The 18,381-nt window shown below is 46.3% G+C and overlaps 1 protein-coding gene across 1 annotated transcript in view; it reads left to right on the plus strand.

Annotated features, from left to right (window-relative positions):
* Positions 1-16,646, plus strand: part of PGR (progesterone receptor) — a 194,626-nt gene extending 177,980 nt beyond the window's left edge. The window contains exons 7-8 of the mRNA XM_077484402.1: positions 1,470-1,627; positions 14,100-16,646. Coding sequence (XP_077340528.1) covers positions 1,470-1,627; positions 14,100-14,255 — 314 coding nt within the window. The 3' untranslated portion in view covers positions 14,256-16,646. The remainder of the gene's footprint in view (positions 1-1,469; positions 1,628-14,099) is intronic.
* Positions 16,647-18,381: the final 1,735 nt, after the last annotated feature.

An 18,381-nucleotide genomic window follows, 5' to 3' on the forward strand; every position in this document is an offset into this window, starting at 1 on the left:
CGCAATTGGACTATCTGGCGGACTCAGTCCGGCGGACAAACCGCCGGACTTTGCAGTGGAGGTTCTGCCGGACTTTCCAAATGAGCAGACCTGCCCACACCCGACCGGACTTTTCCTGCGGACTAGGTCCAGCGGACAAACCGCCAGACTTTTGAAATGAACGGACTTGACCACACACGGAGAAAAGTCCGTTCATTTTGAACGCGGCTCCAGGTAGACGCGACTAGCAAAGGAGGTCAATGTCGCCGCCTCAATCTGCGAGGTTTACACCTCGCTGGCCCCGTCGCCTGGTATGGACTTAAAGGGGAAGCCCTACACTGAAAAAACAGCATGGGGGTCCCCCCTAAAGTCCATATCAGACCTTTATCCGAGCACATAGCCCAGCCAGTCAGGAAAGGGGGAGAGGACGAGCGTGCCCTCAACATGGGGGGGTGCTTTCGGGAAGGGGGGGTGCTTTGGGGAGGGGGGGGCCCCGCTTTTTTCTTCCAGCTCTTTTACTAGCGGTGGCTCGGTCTTCTGTCACCGCCACTGCCTTCTCTTCTTCTTCCTTGAGATGTTGACTCAACGCTCTCTCTGGCCGCAATGACAGGGACACGTTGTGTGGCGACTTATATAGAGACAAGGGGCGGGGCCACCAGGTGATGTCACATGGTGACCCTGCCCCCTTATGATGTCACAGTCCCAGCATCCTCCTTTTGGAAAGAAAAAGTCCACCGGAGCCCACACACGGGCGGATTGTCTGATCGTGTGTACGCTGCATTAGGTAACCAAAAGGGGCTATTAGATTTGTTTTATTACTGCAGCCAATAGTAAGAGGAGATGGGAGTATTGTTTTTGGGAAGGGCATCTACTGTACTTATAGCCAGAGTACAGCTTTAAAGTGAACATGCCCTTTATTTGTGTACCCTTCTTCCACTCCTATGCTAGGGAAGACGCTCCGTGCCACTGAAGTTATGACTTACAGAGGGCTATGGACTCTACCCATGCTTTGTAATTGGCCCAGTGTTGACACATACTCCTTCACACCCTAAAGTACCTGGTATTGTTATTCTCTCCTGAAAACTAAACAGAGCAGTGTGGGGGGGGGGGGGGGGGGTGCTGAAGGATAGGTGGGTATGCCCTGCTGGGGATTGGGGTTAAAGCACAGAATTAAAGTTTCAATAGCAGTTTGACATCACTTTGCATCATGCATGGTCCAGAGCTGCTGTCAGCCTGTGATGCCTTTTGTTCCTGAGCAAAGAAAACAAAACAATTCTAAAAAGAGAGCCTGTCATTTCCCTGAGTAGGCAAAGTGACAGATTACATGGATTCCATTGCCAGCGTCCCCTATACTCTTCTCTTACAACGTATTGTTTCCACTTTCAATATTAAGGTGCAGCCTAATGGCCTTCCCACAGAATTAGGGGGCTAAAGTAGACTTTGTTTTATATTGCAAATCATTTTTGTCCTTTTTTTTTTTTTATATTTAGTTCCTTTGGAAGGTCTTAAAAGTCAAAGTCATTTTGATGAGATGAGGTCTAATTACATTAGAGAACTGGCAAAGGCCATCAGCCTAAGGCACAAAGGAGTTGTTGCAAGTTCTCAGCGGTTCTATCACCTAACCAAAGTACTGGACTCCATGCATGAAGTAAGTGTTCCCTTGGTAAAGCCATTTTTACTCATCATTGTACCATAACACTGGTTGTGATAATATTTAGAATGAAGATGGTCTGCACAAGTCTACACATGCATCTCAGTTGAGGTGGCAAAATAATAGACAGTTGTTGAATCAATCAAAATGGTTCCGGCGTCATTGGAACAAGTCAGTGTTGTACAAATAAGCTGGTAATGATAATCTGGGGCCCATCAGAACAAAACTTTAGATTCTGTTTTCTGGACATCAATATTATATAGGATTGTATATTCCACTACTTCCCCCACCGTACACACAAACTAAAGTATACTATGCATGGTACAGTCGTATTGTACAATATTCAACAATGTGAAGTACAAAGGCATGTCTTACTAGATACAAATTGTATGGATTGTTCAAGTAGGGCCTCTTATTAAATAGTTTTGGTAAATCTGAAGATGAGTTGGTAGGGATAAGGGACAATACTCTCCAAATTAAAATTGATTACACTTAAAGTATATGTATGGGTAAAACTTTTTCATTTTAATATTTAGTTTTTTTGTGTGCAATAAAAGGTTTACAGACATTTGTTCAGTTCAGTAACAAGCAAATTTTGCAGTGCATGTTTTATGATCCACTGATCACCAAAGCGCATTGGTGATCAGTGGATCATAAAACATGCACTGCATGTGCAAACTTTAATAGGAAATCAATATATCCTACTATAAAGCATATAATAGGGCTCTGGATACGGGCAGCGCCACCTGTTGTTCGAGTGACTAGAGTAAGATAGTGATAGGTCCTTCCCATCTTTACTGCCTAGAGTTAGGGATCTCGTTCCAAATAAACCATTATGGTCTCAACTGTTTTTCTTTTTATTTTGTTTTTTAATTAATGTGGAATGTATGTTCCTTGCTAAGACTTAATGTACACGGGACGTTTTACAACCTCTCCTGAATGATTTAACTTGACAGATAGTAACCGATTTTTAAAAACTTCAGTTTTTCCACGTTTACATGCCGCATTTAAACGTGTTTGCGTTTTAGAATCTTTTTTTTTTTCTTTTTTCAAATAGTCAGACATTAAAAACGCCTGTAAATTAAATGCAGTTAAACGTGAGTTAACGCGTTTACAAGCTGTTTCAGGTTTTTGGTGTTTCAATTGCCACTGAACATCTGTCCTAAACGCATTTTATTTGCTTTCCAAAAAAGCTTTTATACTGCCTATAAATGACTATAAACGACCCTGTGTACATGTACTGATAAGATAACATTCAGTTCAGGGGTAGCTGAAAAAAATGCCCAACTGCTCCTAATTGTCAGTTTACCGGCAGCAGTGTACTTGAGGCCTAAATGGGTAAAGTTCCCCTTTGATTGATTATTCCTCTCCAAATGTTTTTTTTTTTTTTTTTTTTCCTATGAGAGATATGAAGATAATAGTGAAATGTGAATCTGAACATTAAAATTGAAGGTCTATCCCTTCTGGTGAGTAAGTCTTTTTGAAGGTGGTTGTGGATAACACAGTTAGGCCCCTTTCACACTGGGGCGCTTTGCAGGCGCTACAGTGCTAAAAATAGCGACGGCAAAGCTCCCTGAAACAGCCGTTGCTGTCTCTCCAGTGTGAAATCCCGTGGGCTTTCACACTGGAGCGGTGTGCTTGCAGGACGGTCAAAAAAGTCCTGCAAGCCGCATCTTTGGAGCGCTGTAGGAGCAGTGTATTTACCACTCCTACAGCACCCCTGACCATAGAAAACAATGGGGCAGTGCTGCAAACCCGCCTGCAAAGCTGCAGCGGTGCTTTGTGGGTGTTTTTAACCCTTTTTTTGGGCGCTAGCGGGGGTTAAAACTGCCCCGCTAGCGGCCGAATAGTGCCACTATAACGATGGTAAAGTGCCAGCAACGCCCCAGTGTGAAAGTAGCCTTAGCCCTTGTACACACGGTCGGAAATTCCGACAACCAAATCCGTCGGATTTTGTCTGACGGATTTTGTCCGAAACTGTTGCATACACACGGTCGGACAAAGTTGTCGGAAAATCCGACGTGATAACGTTATTTCGTTACGTCGGGACTACGTTCAGGCTAGTAGCCAATAGCTTTGGTGTAGGAATTTGATCTGAGCATGCGTGGCACTTTGTCCGATCGGAATTCTCTACACATGATCGGAGTATGTCCGATCGGAGCATTTTGTCTGAAAATTTTACCAACAAGATACTCCGACGGAAACAGTCCGATGCAGACCACACACAGTCGGAATATCCGACAAAACGGTCCGATCGGACACATTCCGGGCTTAGAGTACATCATACAATGTGAAGTTCAGAACATATGCTGTGTTGTGGATAATTTACCTAATTAAAGGTGGTGATTATTAACAAGGACATACTTTGTGTGGTGCAGAAAACAGTTAAAGTGGAACTTTAGCCATAACAACTTGATACAAAATAATATTCTTTAGCAAAGAATATACATTCCACATGAATAATTATGCTACCAAAATGTGTGTGTGCTGTAAATTGCCCCCAGCATTGCTGCTGCTTCTTCATGCTGGAGGCTGCCTTTTGGCTGAAGCCCAGAGCCCCTGTTAGTAGATTGGCCTCTAGTGGGTGAGCAGGGTGAGCCAGTGTATTACTGGATTTTAAACAGTATAGACACTCATTTTTACATAGTTTTACATAGCTATTCCTGCAAAACTTAATTTTCTAATTAAAGTAACATTTTAAGCTGGTCATTAGTGATGGACGAACTTCCGACGGGACGTTTCGCGAACGCGAAACGCGAACGGACACAAACGTTCGCGAAAACGACCGTTCGCCGCGGGCTCCATTGACTTCAATGGGAGGCGAATTTCGCAAACCTTTAGGTCGAATTTGCGGCCACGGGGTAATTATTAGGGGGTAGCACGTAGTCCCACCACCTGGACAATAGCATAATACATGTATGAGGTGAATTTGGGATCGATAACTACAAGCATTTTTTTTTTATTTGGGAAATTGTTCTGACAATTCAGGACTATGGAGCTAATGAAGGCAATGGAGGAGAGGGAAGGTCAGGGACCAGGGTAGGCAAACAAGAGGGTGCAGGAGATACAGAGCACTGACAGCAGCACCGTAATACAGAGCACTGACATCAGCACCGTGACATACAGCGCTGACAGCAGCTCCGTGACATACAGCGCTGACAGCAGCTCCGTGACATACAGCGCTGACAGCAGCTCCGTGACATACAGCGCTGACAGCAGCTCCGTGACATACAGCGCTGACAGCAGCTCCGTGACATACAGCGCTGACAGCAGCACCGTGACATACAGCGCTGACAGCAGCTCCGTGACATACAGCGCTGACAGCAGCTCCGTGACATACAGCGCTGACAGCAGCTCCGTGACATACAGCACTGACAGCAGCTCCGTGACATACAGCGCTGACAGCAGCTCCGTGACATACAGCGCTGACAGCAGCACCGTGACATACAGCGCTGACAGCAGCTCCGTGACATACAGCGCTGACAGCAGCTCCGTGACATACAGCGCTGACAGCAGCTCCGTGACATACAGCGCTGACAGCAGCTCCGTGACATACAGCGCTGACAGCAGCTCCGTGACATACAGCGCTGACAGCAGCTCCGTGACATACAGCGCTGACAGCAGCTCCGTGACATACAGCGCTGACAGCAGCTCCGTGACATACAGCGCTGACAGCAGCTCCGTGACATACAGCGCTGACAGCAGCTCCGTGACATACAGCGCTGACAGCAGCTCCGTGACATACAGCGCTGACAGCAGCACCGTAAGCAGCCCCAGGAGGAAGTCAGCACAGCACAGGGATGGTGTGATCCCCTCATAATAAGAACCCCCAGGAGGAAGTCAGCACAGCACAGGGATGGTGGGAGCCCCTCATAATAAGAACACCCAGGAGGAAGTCAGCACAGCACAGGGATGGTGGGAACCCCTCATAATAAGCAGCCCCAGTAGAAATATGACACCGCTCAACCTCTTCAAAGAGGAGGGTAGGGGCATATAGTACGGTGTGCTTTTTTGGGTCAGGGAAGTGAGCCAAATGAATTAAGAAGGTCTGTGTGCTTGATTCCAAAAATTGTTTATAGACATATACATGGTCTACTGATCACATGTGTTGAATTCCTCCGAGATCCATGCCTCATTCATTTTTAGAAATGTGAGGTAGTTAACACTGTGGTGAGCTAGGCGAGTACGCTTATCGGTCACAATCCCCCCTGCTGCGCTGAACGTCCTTTCGGACAGGACACTGGATGAGGGGCAAGCCAACAGTTCGATTGCAAATTGGGCAAGCTCTGGCCAGAGGTCAAGCCTGCCCACCCAGTAGTCTAGGGGTTCATCACTCCTCAGAGCGTCCACATCGGCCGTTAACCCAATGTAGTCGGACACCTGACGGTCTAGGCGTTCCCTGATGCTGGATCCGGATGACACCTGTCGATGGGTCGGCTGAAAGAATGACCTCATATCCGAAGTCACCAACACATCTTCAAACCGGCCTCTTCTTGCAGGCGCTGTTGGATTGGTACCCGCAAATCCTTCTCTGGGAGTGGGAATTGCTCCTCTGCCAGCGCACGCAAAAGCAGAATGCAGCATTTCTCGAAGCAAGGCCTGGAAGTGCTGCATTCTGACAGCCCTCTGCGACGGCGGTAACATTTCCGCCATTTTGTGTTTGTACCGGGGGTCTAAGTACGTTGCCACCCAGTACTGGTCCTTGACCCTCATGCTTTTTATACGGGGGTCCCTATTAAAACACTGGAGCATGAAGGCCCCCATTTGCACTAAAGTGGAAGCGGTGTGGTGGCCTGGCTCCTGCTCATCATCCAGGATAATGTCGTCCTCTTCATTCTCCTCTCCCCATCCTCGCACAACAGGGATCCCAGAAAGGTTTAAAGCATGCTCTTCTTGCTCCTGCTCATCCGCCCCGGCACCATCCTCCTCTGACTCCTCATCAGACTCCTGTTGTTGACTTGTCTCAGATAGAGTAGCCCCCCCTGGGAATTCATCCAGCATTGCGACTTCCTCATCTTCCCGCTCCTGCTCCTCCACAGCCTGATCAATGACACGACGCAATGCACGCTCCAGAAAGAAGGCATAAGGTACCATGTCACTGATGGCGCCATGGCTGCGACTGACCAGTTTGGTGATCTCCTCAAATGGCCGCAGAAGTCTGCATGTGTCGCGCATGAGCAGCCACTGGCGCGGTGAAAAAAAACCCAGCTCCCCAGAACCGTTTCTTTCGCAGAGTTCATACAGGTAGACGTTAACTGCACGTTTCTGCTGGAGCAGCCTATCAAGCATATAGAAGGTTGAGTTCCATCGCGTCGGGCAATCGCAAATAAGACGTCTGACCGGCAGATGGTGTCGCCGCTGAATGTCAGCAAGGCGAGCCATGGCCGTGTAAGATCTTCTGAAATGGGCCGAGATTTTCCTTGCCTGCCGCAAGATGTCCTGGACCCCAGGGTATTTGACAAGGAATCGCTGCACGACCAAGTTTAAGACGTGTGCCATGCACGGCACGTGCGTGATTTTGCCCTGTTTCAATGCGCTAAGCAGATTGGCACCGTTGTCACACACCACTTTACCAACTGTCAAATTGAGCGGTGTTAGCCACTCATCTGCCTGTGAACGCAAAGCTGAAAGGAGTGCCGGGCCAGTGTGGCTCTTTGCTTCCAGGCACAACAGACGCAGCACGGCATGGCAACGTCTCACCTGGCATGTGGAATAGGTTCTGGGGAGCTTGGGCGGTGCAGTGGAAGAGACGCTAGCAGCGGAAAAGGAGGAGGCAGCTGAGGAGGAGAGGGAGGAGGATGGAGTAGGAGGAGGAGAAGAAGAGTCAGGCCTGCATGCAATCCGTGGCGGTAAAACCAAATCTACACGGGTGCCACGGGTTACATGCTTGACGGCCGTCAGAAGGTTCACCCAGTGGGCAGTAAAACTGATATACCTTCCCTGCCCGTGTTTGCTAGACCACGTGTCTGTGGTCAGATGTATCTTGGCACCGACACTGTGTGCCAGAGATACATTCACTTGCCGCTGAACATGGCCATATAGCTCTGGGATGCCCTTCTCTGAGAAATACTTCCTTCCTGGGACCTTCCATTGTGGTGTTCCAATGGCCACAAATTTGCGAAAGGCCTCCGAGTCCACCAGTTTATATGGCAGTAGTTGGCGGGCTATGAGTTCTGACAAGCCAGCCGCCAACCGTTGGGCAAGAGGGTTATCCGGCGTCATCATTTTTTTACGCTCAAACATTAGGCCCACGGAAGCCTGCCTTTTTGCAGAAAAATGTGAGCTTGGCGTGATGGAAGGTGGAGTGGAGGACAATTGTGAGGAGAGAGGAGAAGGAGAAGTAGAAGACGAGGCTGGACGGTGAGAGCCTGCAGTGTGGCTTTGTGTGTTCCGTTGCTCCCACTGGGCTCGGTGATGGCTGCTCATGTGCCTTCTTAAGGCGGTCGTCCCTAGGTGAGTATTGGGCTTACCGCGACTAACGCGTTGACTGCAAAGATTGCAGATGGCAACGCTATTGTCAGCAGCGGACACGTTAAAAAAAGCCCACACTGCGGAGCCATGTGCCGGTGTCCTGGGAGCGCCAGATGTGACCGTACATGGTCGATGACTCGCTCCTGATACATTTGCAGTCTGCTTTGTCCCTGCTGTGCAATGTAAGTCATTGCTGCTTCTCCTCCCTATCTGCTGGTCCATATCTCCCTCTGAACTCCCCTCCTCTTCCTCTCTTGTGGGCACCCACGTGACATCACTAGACACGTCATCATCAACGTCACCTTCCCCACCGCTATAAGTAGAGTAGGCAGCAACACCGGGGACCAACCTCCTCCTTGGGCTGATCTGGGTACTGGCGTCAGACTGCTGAGTAGCGCTTGTTGCTACCTCCTCTTCCTGATCCAATACCAAGAGTGGCTGCGCATCAGAAATGTCCTCTTGATATGGATCGGAAAATAATTCCAGTGACTCAAGCGGAAGGTATGTGGTGGTGGTGGTGGTGGTCGTGTTGTTGGTGGTAGTGTCTTTGGGGGTGCACATAGCAGAGAGTGAAGAAGAGGGTGCAGATCGAGAGGATGAGGAGGGTGCAGAAGAGTAAGGCTGAGCGAGCCACTCAACCAAGTCTGGTGCATCCTTTAAAGTAATTGAACGCACCTTCTGCAACTTCCCACTTTGGCTCAAGCCTGTTGCTCCTGCCCTACCCCTACCACCCCTGCGGAAGGGCCTGCCTCTTCCTCTGCCTGTCATTTTTTAAATGACCCTGTGACAAAACTCTTAGTCCCTATACCGCTGAAGGACTGCTGCAGTATAGGTGAGCGGTCAGCAGTGGTGCACGTCAACCCTATCTATTGTGGACCTATAGCGGTCCTTACAGAACAGCAGACTGTACCGCACTCAAGCCTATGTACCGTAGCACCCTATACCAAGTTACCAGTCCTTATAAGAACTTTTGTGGACCAAGCAGGTTGTGTATTAGTGTTTAGCAGACTGTACGTCAGTCCCTATACCGCTGAAGGACTGCTGCAGTATAGGGCAGCGGTCAGCAGTGGTGCACGTCAACCCTATCTATTGTGGACCGATAGCGGTCCTTACAGAACAGCAGACTGTACCGCACTCAAGCCTATGTACCGTAGCACCCTATACCAAGTTACCAGTCCTTATAAGAACTTTTGTGGACCAAGCAGGTTGTGTATTAGTGTTTAGCAGACTGTACGTCAGTCCCTATACCGCTGAAGGACTGCTGCAGTATAGGGCAGCGGTCAGCAGTGGTGCACGTCAACCCTATCTATTGTGGACCGATAGCGGTCCTTACAGAACAGCAGACTGTACCGCACTCAAGCCTATGTACCGTAGCACCCTATACCAAGTTACCAGTCCTTATAAGAACTTTTGTGGAACAAGCAGGTTGTGTGTTAGTGATTAGCAGACTGTACGTCAGTCCCTATACCGCTGAAGGACTGCTGCAGTATAGGTGAGCGGTCAGCAGTGGTGCACGTCAACCCTATCTATTGTGGACCGATAGCGGTCCTTACAGAACAGCAGACTGTACCGCACTCAAGCCTATGTACCGTAGCACCCTATACCAAGTTACCAGTCCTTATAAGAACTTTTGTGGAACAAGCAGGTTGTGTGTTAGTGATTAGCAGACTGTACGTCAGTCCCTATACCGCTGAAGGACTGCTGCAGTATAGGTGAGCGGTCAGCAGTGGTGCACGTCAACCCTATCTATTGTGGACCGATAGCGGTCCTTACAGAACAGCAGACTGTACCGCACTCAAGCCTATGTACCGTAGCACCCTATACCAAGTTACCAGTCCTTATAAGAACTTTTGTGGACCAAGCAGGTTGTGTATTAGTGTTTAGCAGACTGTACGTCAGTCCCTATACCGCTGAAGGACTGCTGCAGTATAGGGCAGCGGTCAGCAGTGGTGCACGTCAACCCTATCTATTGTGGACCGATAGCGGTCCTTACAGAACAGCAGACTGTACCGCACTCAAGCCTATGTACCGTAGCACCCTATACCAAGTTACCAGTCCTTATAAGAACTTTTGTGGAACAAGCAGGTTGTGTGTTAGTGATTAGCAGACTGTACGTCAGTCCCTATACCGCTGAAGGACTGCTGCAGTATAGGGCAGCGGTCAGCAGTGGTGCACGTCAACCCTATCTATTGTGGACCGATAGCGGTCCTTACAGAACAGCAGACTGTACCGCACTCAAGCCTATGTACCGTAGCACCCTATACCAAGTTACCAGTCCTTATAAGAACTTTTGTGGAACAAGCAGGTTGTGTGTTAGTGATTAGCAGACTGTACGTCAGTCCCTATACCGCTGAAGGACTGCTGCAGTATAGGTGAGCGGTCAGCAGTGGTGCACGTCAACCCTATCTATTGTGGACCGATAGCGGTCCTTACAGAACAGCAGACTGTACCGCACTCAAGCCTATGTACCGTAGCACCCTATACCAAGTTACCAGTCCTTATAAGAACTTTTGTGGACCAAGCAGGTTGTGTATTAGTGTTTAGCAGACTGTACGTCAGTCCCTATACCGCTGAAGGACTGCTGCAGTATAGGGCAGCGGTCAGCAGTGGTGCACGTCAACCCTATCTATTGTGGACCGATAGCGGTCCTTACAGAACAGCAGACTGTACCGCACTCAAGCCTATGTACCGTAGCACCCTATACCAAGTTACCAGTCCTTATAAGAACTTTTGTGGAACAAGCAGGTTGTGTGTTAGTGATTAGCAGACTGTACGTCAGTCCCTATACCGCTGAAGGACTGCTGCAGTATAGGGCAGCGGTCAGCAGTGGTGCACGTCAACCCTATCTATTGTGGACCGATAGCGGTCCTTACAGAACAGCAGACTGTACCGCACTCAAGCCTATGTACCGTAGCACCCTATACCAAGTTACCAGTCCTTATAAGAACTTTTGTGGAACAAGCAGGTTGTGTGTTAGTGATTAGCAGACTGTACGTCAGTCCCTATACCGCTGAAGGACTGCTGCAGTATAGGTGAGCGGTCAGCAGTGGTGCACGTCAACCCTATCTATTGTGGACCGATAGCGGTCCTTACAGAACAGCAGACTGTACCGCACTCAAGCCTATGTACCGTAGCACCCTATACCAAGTTACCAGTCCTTATAAGAACTTTTGTGGACCAAGCAGGTTGTGTATTAGTGTTTAGCAGACTGTACGTCAGTCCCTATACCGCTGAAGGACTGCTGCAGTATAGGGCAGCGGTCAGCAGTGGTGCACGTCAACCCTATCTATTGTGGACCGATAGCGGTCCTTACAGAACAGCAGACTGTACCGCACTCAAGCCTATGTACCGTAGCACCCTATACCAAGTTACCAGTCCTTATAAGAACTTTTGTGGAACAAGCAGGTTGTGTGTTAGTGATTAGCAGACTGTACGTCAGTCCCTATACCGCTGAAGGACTGCTGCAGTATAGGGCAGCGGTCAGCAGTGGTGCACGTCAACCCTATCTATTGTGGACCGATAGCGGTCCTTACAGAACAGCAGACTGTACCGCACTCAAGCCTATGTACCGTAGCACCCTATACCAAGTTACCAGTCCTTATAAGAACTTTTGTGGAACAAGCAGGTTGTGTGTTAGTGATTAGCAGACTGTACGTCAGTCCCTATACCGCTGAAGGACTGCTGCAGTATAGGTGAGCGGTCAGCAGTGGTGCACGTCAACCCTATCTATTGTGGACCGATAGCGGTCCTTACAGAACAGCAGACTGTACCGCACTCAAGCCTATGTACCGTAGCACCCTATACCAAGTTACCAGTCCTTATAAGAACTTTTGTGGACCAAGCAGGTTGTGTATTAGTGTTTAGCAGACTGTACGTCAGTCCCTATACCGCTGAAGGACTGCTGCAGTATAGGGCAGCGGTCAGCAGTGGTGCACGTCAACCCTATCTATTGTGGACCGATAGCGGTCCTTACAGAACAGCAGACTGTACCGCACTCAAGCCTATGTACCGTAGCACCCTATACCAAGTTACCAGTCCTTATAAGAACTTTTGTGGACCAAGCAGGTTGTGTATTAGTGTTTAGCAGACTGTACGTCAGTCCCTATACCGCTGAAGGACTGCTGCAGTATAGGGCAGCGGTCAGCAGTGGTGCACGTCAACCCTATCTATTGTGGACCGATAGCGGTCCTTACAGAACAGCAGACTGTACCGCACTCAAGCCTATGTACCGTAGCACCCTATACCAAGTTACCAGTCCTTATAAGAACTTTTGTGGAACAAGCAGGTTGTGTGTTAGTGATTAGCAGACTGTACGTCAGTCCCTATACCGCTGAAGGACTGCTGCAGTATAGGGCAGCGGTCAGCAGTGGTGCACGTCAACCCTATCTATTGTGGACCGATAGCGGTCCTTACAGAACAGCAGACTGTACCGCACTCAAGCCTATGTACCGTAGCACCCTATACCAAGTTACCAGTCCTTATAAGAACTTTTGTGGAACAAGTGAGTTGTGAATGTTTAGCAGACTGCAGCAGAAGGGCAGCAGTCAAGTATAATATCCTTTCTATATTTGGAAGAAAGAATATTATACATGTACAAGCCTATTACTGTACCACTGATACCAGTCCTGAAAAGAACCTTTGTGGAACTAATAATAACAGCAAGTCTTTAAAATTACCCTCACTGCCTGACAACACTGCTTCCTTCCTGTCCCTATACAAATTGGCAAAAAAAGAGAACGATTAGTGGTTACTGGAACAGCTCTTTTGTGGACCTTGATAGTAACAGCTAATGATGATGATGATGATGATGATGATGAAAGACTAATCTGGCTGTCCCTGTAGCATACACCGTCCTTTCCCTTTCTCTAAACTAACAAAAGACACTCAGGCTGCTGCAAGAATCAGCAGCACAGCAAACCTATCAACACCTAACACCTATACCAGTCCTGAAAAGAACTTTTGTGTACCAAATAGCTAGTGGTTTATCTCTCCCTACTCCACACAGGAACCTGTCCCTATCTTAACAGAAGAAAGAATGTAAAATGGCCACCGGATCGGGTGTATTTATAGGTTAGGGGGAATGTACAAGTGTCCATGTGCTGTCATGTCTCAATTGGCTGTCCTGTATCACATGATAAACGTGTCACCAAAGGTTAAAGTTCTTGTATACATTAAACACGTAAGTCCGCCGCGGCGAACGACGGAAAAAGGCGTTCGAACGTGCGGACCGCGAATGTCGGAAATTCGCCGCGAAACGACCGCCGGGCGAACCGTTCGGCCATCACTACTGGTCATAGACAGATCCAAATTTGGCTGATTCAGCAGGGACTGGATATTGTTACATAGTCAATCTGTTTGAAAAAAAACACAAACCCATCTAGTTCAACTAACATTGAAAAACACATACACAAACAGAAAAAAACCTCCATACATATATATATATATATATATATATATATATATATATATATATATATATATATATATATATATATATATATATATATATATATATATATATATATACTATCCTTTACCCACAGTTGATCCAGAGGAAGGCAAAAAAAGCCCCAATAAAGCATGATCCAATTTGTCAAGCAGGGACAAATGTCCTTCCTGATCCCCCAACAGGCAATCAGATATTCCCTGGGTCAACCTTACCTAATTTTGATCCATGTGTGGATGTCCTTGTACAACAGAAGTCGATCATTAGATCAACTTCTGTCAAGCAGACAAGCTGGAAAACTTTTTTGATCCAACCAGCTGTACACAGATTGTAGATTGTAGACTTTGCAAACATTGTATGCTATTTTATTTGTAACACATATTTGTTTTAGCACTAGTTGTGTATGTGGCTATAATAATATATTTATTTAATCAGCTGGTTTTCAAAAATTGTTAATTTGTTGGATAGCTTATTTGTTATAGGCTCTTTGTCATTTCGGAAATTTGGGTGGCGTCCTCTCTTATAACATCCTCCCCTCTTGTCTACCAACAGCTGGTCAAGCAGCTCCACCTGTATTGCCTCAACACCTTCCTTCAGTCTCGGGCGTTGAGCGTGGAGTTCCCAGAAATGATGACAGAAGTCATATCGGCACAGCTCCCCAAAATCCTTGCAGGGATGGTAAAGCCGCTGGTCTTTCACAAGAAGTGAATGCTCTTTCCCCTCTGTTCTCCATACCTATTTATTTTCTTTAGTCCGAGCTGTTTGTGTGATAAACTTTTTGTTTGTAATTGTTACAACAATGGACAAGTGAATTTGCACTCAGACTGGAGCGTCTATAGCAGCTTTTCACAACCTTGTTTTCAGCTCCAGCCCCCCTTCAAAAGTATGCAAAATCTCAAGGTTACCCTAGTCCAAAAAAATGTTTAAAAAAATCTAAATGTCTAAATCTTACTATAACTGGGAGAGGAATACTAGACTTGAGTTAATCCCCTACACCGTCACATATTTTCAATCAAAATCCATGTTGCTTTTTTTACTTTTAACTATTAGCCTAGGTATGGTGACATTAATTTCCCTATGTGTAGAACATTACTTTAACAAGCTTCTAAGTTTGACTGCCCTTGGCAGCCTGGCATCACCCCCATCCCCCCCCCCCATCTTTTCCTAACAGCACTCCTGCTTTCTGCTGACACATCTGGCGGCCAATCTGGGCTCTTCTATCTATGCTTCTGTGCCAATCTCCAATACAGAATGTACAAAAAAAAAAATGGCCATGTAGCACTGCATCTTTGTGATTGTCATGATCCAACAGTCTATGTGAACTATACCAGGCTGTGTATGATTCAACAGATGTTTGGTTTAATGTATTTATTAATAAAGCCCCGGTGTCATTGATATCATTGGGTTTAGCAATAAAGCCTCCAGTGTCTTTGGTGTCAGTGGGTTTACTAATTAAGCCCCCAGTTTTGTTGGCTTCAATGAGTTTAGTAATAAAGTCTCTGTATCACTGGTGTCAGTGGGTTTAGTAATGAAATCCAAAGGTCACTGGTGTCAGTGGGTGTTGTAAAAAGCCCACAATGTCATCGGCGTCAGTGGGTTCAGTGATAACGCCCCAAGTCTCGTTGGTGTGAGTGGGTTAAATAATAAAGCCCCCCCCCCGATTGTCATTGGCTTTAGTGGATTTAGTGGTAAAGCTCCCAGTCTCTTTGGTGTCAATGGGTTTAGTAATATAGCCCCCAGTATCTTTGTTGTCAGGTTTAGTAATGAAGCACCCAGCCTCAACGGTGTCAGTGGATTTAGTAATAAAGCCCCTGGTGTCATTGGTGTCAGTCCTAAAGTCCCTAGTGTCATTGGTGTAGGTGCTAAAGTCCCTAGTGTCATTGGTGTCAGTAAGGATGGTAATAAAGCCACGAGTGCCAGTGTTGTCAGGCAGTTTAGTAAAAAAAGGCCTTAGTGTCATTGGTGTCAGTGAAGATAGTAATAAAGCTCCCAGTCTCATTGGTATCATTGAATTTAGTAATGGAGCCAGTGGGTGTCAGTTGGCTTAGACAGGGACTTATGTATCAAAATTATATCTTGTCCCAGAAATGTTGGGTGCCACCACCAGAGTGGCACCTATAGGCATATGCTTATTGTGCCTTATGGAAAATCCGGCCTTTCTTTCACATAAAGCAAGGGATTTGATTAGCAGGTATAGGCAACTTCCGATGCTTTCCTCCAACTTTCTGTGTTTCAATTGTTTTGTAAAGTGAACTCTATAACATTGTGCTGTATTGCAGATCTTCAAAGGACCCATCCAACCAAAACATATTTAAGGTGTCATTGACATTGTTGTTCATCTAATTGCACATTATATCTTCTGATGATGCAGAAGATGAAATCGCTCAAACTACTTCCGCATCACACAATAGCCATTATGCAGCCAAGCAAGAGAGTACCTCGTGGGTGCATTATTTAAATTAGAAAAAATAATTCAGCGTGGAGTGCAAGAACACCATTGGTACCACCGACAAAACCTGTGCAATGCCGGCTATTATATTGGATGTTCAATACAACGATCATTTCAAAGAACGTTTCATAACTTTCAAAACCAATTGTATTATTTGATCAAAACAGAGCAATCATTTCTAGCCGAGAATCCAGTTAATAAGAAATGTCATGTAAAACGTCTTTGATATGATGGAATAGGCCAGGGATTGATTGTTTATAGTTGCCCATTGAACCTTAAATCTGGGGGTTCCGAATTGATTGGATAAAACAAATGATTAGTTGCATCTTACTCCCTCGATAACAATCAGTGTTCCAATTATTTTCACCTTTGATTTGATACTGTGAAAGCGATGCAAATGGTAGGAAAAAATCAGCAAACATTGCTCGATTCAGACTGGTGAAACCCATGTTTTGAATAATAAGACTAGTAAGTATATGGCCAGCATGAAAGCAACATATTCATTTTGGTTGCGCTTACCTTTTAAAATCTGCAGTACAAATGCTTTCATGTTGAGAACTCATACCACCCAGAACCAGCTATTGTTATTAGCACTGTGGCTAATACTGGGTAATACTTTAAATACAGGATCTCACAAAAGTGAGTACACCCTTCACATTTTTGTAAATATTTTATTATATCTTTTCATGTGACAACACTGAAAAAATGACACTTTGCTATAATGTAAAGTAGTGAGTGTACAGCTTGTATAACAGTGTAAGTTTGCTCTCCCCATAAAATAATTGAACACACAGCCATTAATGTTTAAACCGCTGGCAACAAAAGTGAGTACATCCCTAAGTGAAAATGTCGAAATTGGGCCCAATTAGCCATTTTCCCTCCCCGGTGTCATGTGAATCATTAGTGTTGCAAGGTCTCATGTGTGAATGGAGAGCAAGTGTGTTAAATTTGGTTTTATCGCTCTCACGCTGGTCAATGGAAGTTCAACATGGCACTTCATGGCAAAGAACTCTCTGAGGATCTGAAAAAAAGAATTGTTGCTCTACATAAAGATGGCTTAGGCTATAAGAAGATTGGCAAGACCCTAAAACTGAGCTGCAGCATGGTGGCCAAGATCATACAATGCTTTAACAGGACAGGTTCCACTCAGAACAGGCCTAGCCATGGTCGACCAAAGAAACTGAGTGCATCTGCTCAGCGTCATATCCAGAGGTTGTCTTTGGGTAATAGACGTATGAGTGCTGCCAGCATCGCTGCAGAGGTTGAAGGGGTGGGGGATCAGTCTGTCAGTGCTCAGACCATATGCCACACACTGCATCAAATTGGTCTGCATGACTGTCATCCCAAAAGGAAGCCTCTTCTAAAGATGATGCACAAGAAAACCCACAAACAGTTTGCTGAAGACAAGCAGACTAAGGACATGGATTACTAGAACCATGTCCTGTGGTCTGATGAGACCAAGATAAATGTATTTGGTTCAGATGGTGTCAAGCGTGTGTGGCAGAAACCAGGTGAGGAGTACAAAGACAAGTGTGTCTTGTCTACAGTCAAGCATGGTGGTGGGAGTGTCATGGTCTGAGGCTACATGAGTGCTGCCGACACTGGGGAGCTACAGTTCATTGAGGGAACCATGAATGCCAACATGTACTGTGACATAATGAAGCAGAGCATGATCCCCTCCCTTCGGAGACTGGACCGCAGGACAGTATTCCAACATAACGACCCCAAACACACCTCCAAGACGACCACTGCCTTGCTAATGAAACTGAGGGTAAAGGTGATGGACTCGCCAAGCATGTTTCCAGACCTAAACCCCATTAAGCATCTGTGAGGCATCCTCAAACGGAAGGTGGAGGAGCGCAAGGTCTCTAACATCCACCAGCTCCATGATGCTGTCATGGAGTAGAAGAGGACTCCAGTGCCAACCTGTGAAGCTCTGGTGAACTCCATGTTTAAGAGGGTTAAAGCAGTGCTGGAATTTTAGGGGTTTATTCACTTTTGTTGCCAATTGTTTAGACATTAATGGCAGTGTGCTGAGTTATTTTGAGGGGACAACAAATTTACCCTGTTATACAAGCTGTACACTCACTACTTTACATTGTAGCAAAGTGTCATTTCTTCAGTGTTGTCACATGAAAAGATATAATAAAATATTTACCAAAACGTGAGGGGTGTACTCACTTTTGAGAGATAATGTATGTAATTTATTTTTAAACTGTGGTATGTATAATTACAATCAGTAAAAAATAGTATGGCCACTGATTGCCTTTCTATGTAGTGCAACCTAGTATCATGAGTCAGACCATGGTAAGCAATATGACTAACTCAAAGTTCAACTACGAGGCTCCTGTATGACATGACTATGTAATACACAAGCCTCATAAT

Source organism: Lithobates pipiens, unplaced genomic scaffold, assembly GCF_037356315.1.
Source record: "Lithobates pipiens isolate NorthernLeopardFrog02 unplaced genomic scaffold, aLitPip1_a1.2 Scaffold_16, whole genome shotgun sequence".
Classification (NCBI taxonomy): Eukaryota; Metazoa; Chordata; class Amphibia; order Anura; family Ranidae; genus Lithobates; species Lithobates pipiens.